The sequence below is a fragment of the Miscanthus floridulus genome, chromosome 2 (assembly GCF_019320115.1).
Source record: "Miscanthus floridulus cultivar M001 chromosome 2, ASM1932011v1, whole genome shotgun sequence".
NCBI lineage: Eukaryota > Viridiplantae > Streptophyta > Magnoliopsida > Poales > Poaceae > Miscanthus > Miscanthus floridulus.
Window position 1 is genome coordinate 129,970,771 of NC_089581.1, and position 5,781 is coordinate 129,976,551.

The following is a 5,781-nucleotide window of genomic DNA, read 5'->3' on the forward strand; positions in this document are numbered from 1 at the left end:
ATTTCATCATGGATAATTGCATAATCCACAAAAAAAAAAATATAAGTTTGCCCTCATAGAGACACCTCACGATGGTAGGAACATTATTAATGCAATGTTTAAGAGTTTGAATGAGTGGAATCTGGAATATAAAGTTTTTACAGTAACATTAGACAATTCTTCAAATAATGATCCCTTTGTGAAGTGTTTGTAAGAAAATATAGTAGCCAAGCGTTTGCTTCTAAGTCAAAGCGCCTGCAGTTTGTCTAATTGACTTCTTCCTTATTGCTAATTTAGGCTGCAGTTTGCCTAATTGACTTGTTTCTTATTGCAAATTCAGGCACCTGCATGATCTCCATGCATGTTCCTAGGCCTAACTCCTGCCTGCATGATCTCCTTGGCCTCTTCTTGCCTAATTAGCCCCCTATTTCTGCGCCTATAACTATTCCCCACCATAACATATATACAAAGATAGAGCAACAAGTAAAAATAAGTAATTTTTATTTGTCGTAGGTATTCAACATGAATTTCTACTAGTCATGTGACATGTCTCCCAAGGTTCTAACTCACCCTGGCTGATTGACTAGTTACAAATAATTACACTGGTCGTGGTCCCGTGAAGAAGAGAAAAAAAAATCATGGTATCATAATAAAAAGGAAAATTTTGCACTGTACCGTACGTTATAAAAGCACTCCTCGACGTTTCCTCCCTGACAAGAGAACATGCTGACGCATACCCTGATCACAATTTGGAACAAAGTGACCAAAACAAGTGTGAGGTGGTATCCTTGATTGCCATATAATCATAATGAAGTCCCCTTTTGGCCTAGCAGTAGGATCTACCATAAGTTCTCGAATTGTCACCTTTGGTAGTTCCTTCTTTACTGAGTCATCATGGGCTTTTTTAGTCCACGCCAAGTGAAATGGAGCACCAGGGGTTAACTCTAGGTCTGTCATGTCTACATGATGACCCCGTTCAGCAAGTGCTTTAGGATACGCGCCAAAAACGGACATGTTTCTCTCAGTTATTCTCCTAGTCTTGTTTAGCATGCAAAGCCAGAAACGTACGTCGAGATTCGTTCTCAAGGCTTCTCCAAGCACATTTGCTGTGACAAGTGACCATCCCAGTTGCAACTCCTTGGATAATTCGTCCACGATTCTTAGCAATTGAAGATGTTCCATGGGGTTTGTGCTTCCGAATGCGAGTATCTTGAAGAGGTACCTGAACTCCTCATATGGTAGGGTATTGAGAAAAATTGGCTCGACAGTTGCAATTTTTTCGAATTCTCTATGCTTGCTGATGATCACCACCTTGCTTCCTTTCTTCATATTTGTCACAGACGAATAAAATTTTACCCAGTCCTCCTCATCCACTACTCCTGAATCAAACTCAACAACTATCAAGATCTTGCCCTTTGCCAGCCTTTCATGTTCTTCTTCTACTCTAAAAAGATCACCTTCATTCAAGTGTAAGATCAAAGAGAAGTGTGAAGTAACCCTCTTGTCATTGCATACATGAGCGACCAGAGTTCTTTTTCCTACCGAAAGATCGCCGATCACCGAAAGAACCGGCGGCGGTGAACCAGCTGAACTGTTCTGGTGCAACAAGAAGTTGAGGAGCCTTTGCTTTTCAGCATGACGCCCAAACATGAAATTGTCGATGTAAAGATGCGCATCGTATGGTCGACGCGACAAGCGTTCACAGCCACCCAAAAGCACAACAAATTCTGCCATGTGAGCAACAGCAGTTTCTAATCTGTCCAGTGTATCATCCAACGACTGATCAAGGCTAACGGCCTTGGCCTTCCTTCCAAAAGTAATTGTACGACAACGTTTGGGAGGACTTCGAAAAGACAAGGCAGATGTGTTGCTAACCTCCTCCATCAAAGGATTAGGCCTTCCACAGCTGAAGCTGTCTAGCAGGCGGTAGCCTCGGTACATGGCGTCTGCGAGCACCTGCAGCTGTTCCACCATCCCCGAGTTGGTGATGTACCGCCCGTCCGCCTCCTCGACGACTGTCCGAACCCTCAGGAGCAGATGCTGCAGTCTCCCCATCTTTTGCTCCTCTGACGCTGCGTTGTTGGAGTACTTGCTCATTAGGAAGGAGATGAACTGGCTCACGCCCTCACCAATCACTGCAGAGATGGCAATCTCCATCTTCTTGAAAAAAAAATCACCTGCTGTGTGAGGAGCGGAAGGAGCGAGATAGGAGAGCCGAGAGCAGGTAGGAAATAACTTCGTTGGTATTTACTGGGGATCAAATTGGGTCACCATATATGTCTCGTCTCCATCTTGGAATCATCAGTTTTTTCAAAGATTTTGACTTCACCGCACCAAAGGAGACTAGAGAGGACCTTTCCTTGGTCTCTAGACTACTGGTAATGTAATATTGTTCATTGTTCATTCACACATAAGGCACGTTTCTTCCAAGAAGGGTGCCTCGATGACTTTTGTATTCTGTGGAAAACTTAGTGATTGATTCGGAATTTTTTACGATGCTTCCATGACTTTTGTCTACTACTGTTGAAAAATTGAGCAATTGATGCGGGCTTTTAAAGGCGGCCATTTTATGCTTATATTGTTATGAACTAGCCCAAACATGAGACGAAATTAAAGTTGGGCGAGTAAGGACGCAAGTTACCTCTTGCGTCCTTTGGGGTGGGTGAATTTTCCTTGCGCCCCTGATTATATAGGAACAAAAATTACAAGGTCATCACATATGTTGGGGGCCTTCTCGCTGAAGTCTGGATGCCTTCAAAGACTGAAAGACATCTAGATTACCAATAACCACGTGCTGGTTTACAGTAATGCAATAGTGGATCATGTTCTCGAGTTTATCAGATCTCAAGGCATTCTACACTTATCCATAAGGCAGGAACAGTAGCCCGACACCACCATGCTCTCAGTATCTCAGTAAATGTTGTTGTCGAACACCCAGGGCTCATGTTGGAACAGCTCGCGGCCGTTCATCTGCACCGCTCCCGAAGCGATATCAGCAGCTCGCTTCTGAGCTGCTTCAGCTTTCCTTGCAGCTTCCTCTGCATCCTGCAGGTCAGGAACACCAACAAAACATCAGATAAATGCCTCCTCTAACAGACGGTACAACATTTCCTCAGTCAGACAAAAAAAGTTTTAAACACCAGAGATTAATCGTGGTATACATCAGAGCATCCACTAACTAAAAAGAATGCTTCAAAATCACTAGGTCTAATTAATTATGCTGCTTGGAACAAACAAATTACGTCAAAAGAGAACGAACGGACTTTCAGTAGCATCCGGTCTTAGTAAAGCATGGAATCTTCCCTAGCTTGCACCTGATACATGACAGAATAACAGCCACGAAGGGCATAGTGGAATACATCCGTAGAGTACAGTATCGACACGTGGGTGTGGAAAAAGTGAGCCAATGGAAGAAATAGACGCCTATAGATGGATAGAGACATTAAAAAGGATCTCCACAGTCCAGTGCAACCAAGTCAGCTCATTCGACTTTGCGCAATCACAAGGCAAGTTCAACCGACTAAGATTCCTAGGAGGCGGGCGACTAGTGGTGATACATGTTCAAGAAAGCTGCTGCCAGCCCAATCAAGACAAATTTGGAAGGCGCAAAAACAAAACAAATGCAAATTCTTGGCAGGGGTGGCATTGCCAAACAAAATCCTAACCAGCAGACATCGTAAGAGGCAGTTGGTCTCTTGACCCACCCACTACACAAGCTTTGCTATGCCAACCAGGAAACTGAAAGCATATCCTGCATTCATGCTACATTTTTGTTTATCCAAAGAGGTTCTCCGCATCTTGCTTACTTGGACTGGGATGCAAAAATGCAAAGTGTTAATTCTATCCTCCAATGGATAAAGTTTCCATAGTGGATGGTGGGAGACAAACAGCAATTTATCCCTAAAGGAAAAGGAAAGATTTAAGGGCGGAGACCATTTATACATGCTAGAATCTGGGAAAGAGAAAAAACAGTAAAGTCTTCAAATTGAGGAGAGTTTCTCAAGGTAGACAACAGATCATTAACTAATACCAGCCTTCTCAAATAAATTACAGAAGACGATGACGATTTGAGTTCTCTTTGATTATATCACATCAGAAAGCTCATAAATTTAGATGCATTCTGCAAGACAAAGGTTTCCATGTGACACGATGAAAAACGAGGAAAAAACAGGAAGAGGAATGTCTAGCAAGAATCAAGAAACAAAGACCTATAATGTCAATACAACTTTGTCATATATGCACCCTACAAGTTTGCTTGACAGGTCCATATATGGAAGAGGGTGAATTGGAGATCATCACAAATCATATATGTAAAAAGATATTTGTTCACTGAATCACTCTAATAGAGACAATTTAACTCATATTTTGAGGGGTGCCTCAATACAATTTCATAGCAGCATAGAACCAATAGTACCAGTAAAAATCTCTGTCTTATCAAGTAATAGTATTCCACTTCACTCTAATGCACTTGGAATAGCAGAATAAAAATAAGCATATCCGGCTTATCATAATGCAACAATAACTGAACTCTTGATACACACCGCAGCACTCTCTGGATTTGTTTGCTTTAGTAAAGCTACATAAGATTTGCAGAAACATCCCACAGAAAAAGAAAAGAAAAACAAAGATGAAAGAGAACATGTTAATAGTGGCAACAAATAACACTGTGTCATGGAGGTTGTAATTTCCTAGATACTTGATAATCACGCAGAGAAATGTCATGGCTCAAGCAGTGAACTGCCAGATGACAACATAACCTCAGGGTATGACAGTAACAAAATTCTCCCTGCACTTAGCATGGACATCAATATCCAGAACCAGAAAAGAAGATAAGAACTGCGTACAGGAATATACAGGATTCATAAAATATGTGCTTCAAGTATAAATAGAAATACAGTGCATGAATTTGGCAAGCCCATTTGGTACTTGAGCAATAAGAATGTGAATTGTGAAGATCAAGATACGGACAAAACAATAATACCTACCCAGTCCTGGTAAGGTTACTGATAAAATAGTAACACTGCCTCACTTAAAGATGACTACATAGTTTAGAATATATGATCAAAACAAGAAATTAATTAATCAGAAACTGCAATTATTCCATAACTGAAAAAACAACCAGCTCAAACTAGGGGGAGCAATTTAGATACTTGCGTTTATTTGTTACAAATACGATATAGCCATATAGGCTTCCCGTTTCAATTAAGAGCTGCCCTTCTATCTATACTTGTATTCATATCGTAAGAAATAGAAGAACAAATTATTCTTTGTATTCACAAGATTTCACAATTCTTTAGGCAATCCAAATGGCTAAATGAAATGAAATGGAATGACTTTCGTACTTCTATAATGATGAACTGTCAGTTAATATCTAAGTAAATTCCCTGGCGTTGTAAAGGTGTCGCATCTTTGCCACGGGAATGAAGCTTAATCCACCGAATCAAAATCACCTCTACATGTTCAGCTTAGTAATCGGGAAATCCCTAGAGATCGCAAACCTAATTCAGCTACTGGCCCGACGGACAGGAAACTAGATCGAACCCTAAAAATTGATGGTAAAAGAAGTAGGCGAAGTTTTATTTGGGGTAAGAAAGGAAGAACCTTGCGCTGCTTCCAGGAGAGGAACTGCGCTGCGGAGATGGGCTGCGCCCTTGCCGTGGTCGCGGGCTCGCCGGCGGCGGGCTGCGGCGGGGGAGTACCCTCGGCTTCCACTCCCATCGCGAGAACGTGCGAATCTCTTGGGGAAGAAGTTGTGACGACTGGAATATACGGAGAAAAGAAACTGCCTACGGAACGGATCGG

At 41.9% G+C, this 5,781-nt stretch overlaps 2 protein-coding genes across 3 annotated transcripts; both read right to left on the reverse strand.

The window, feature by feature from the left end:
- Positions 1-638: 638 nt before the first annotated feature.
- Positions 639-2,202, reverse strand: LOC136539663 (putative disease resistance protein RGA3). Of its 2 annotated transcripts, none has more exons than XM_066531624.1 (2): positions 844-2,185; positions 639-717 (listed from the first exon to the last, which is right to left on the reverse strand). In XM_066531624.1, the coding sequence occupies exons 1-2, from the start codon at positions 2,134-2,136 to the stop codon at positions 661-663; spliced, it is 1,350 nt and encodes a 449-aa protein (XP_066387721.1). In that variant the 5' UTR covers positions 2,137-2,185; the 3' UTR covers positions 639-660. The 2 variants fall into 2 exon arrangements, with proteins under 2 accessions (XP_066387721.1, XP_066387720.1); XM_066531623.1 differs by having other exon boundaries at positions 642-2,051; positions 2,157-2,202.
- Positions 2,203-2,586: 384 nt separating this feature from the next.
- LOC136539664 (uncharacterized) lies at positions 2,587-5,781 on the reverse strand. The gene is made up of 2 exons (XM_066531626.1): positions 5,581-5,781; positions 2,587-3,024 (listed from the first exon to the last, which is right to left on the reverse strand). Exons 1-2 carry the CDS (start codon positions 5,695-5,697, stop codon positions 2,890-2,892), a joined length of 252 nt encoding a protein of 83 aa, XP_066387723.1. The 5' UTR covers positions 5,698-5,781; the 3' UTR covers positions 2,587-2,889.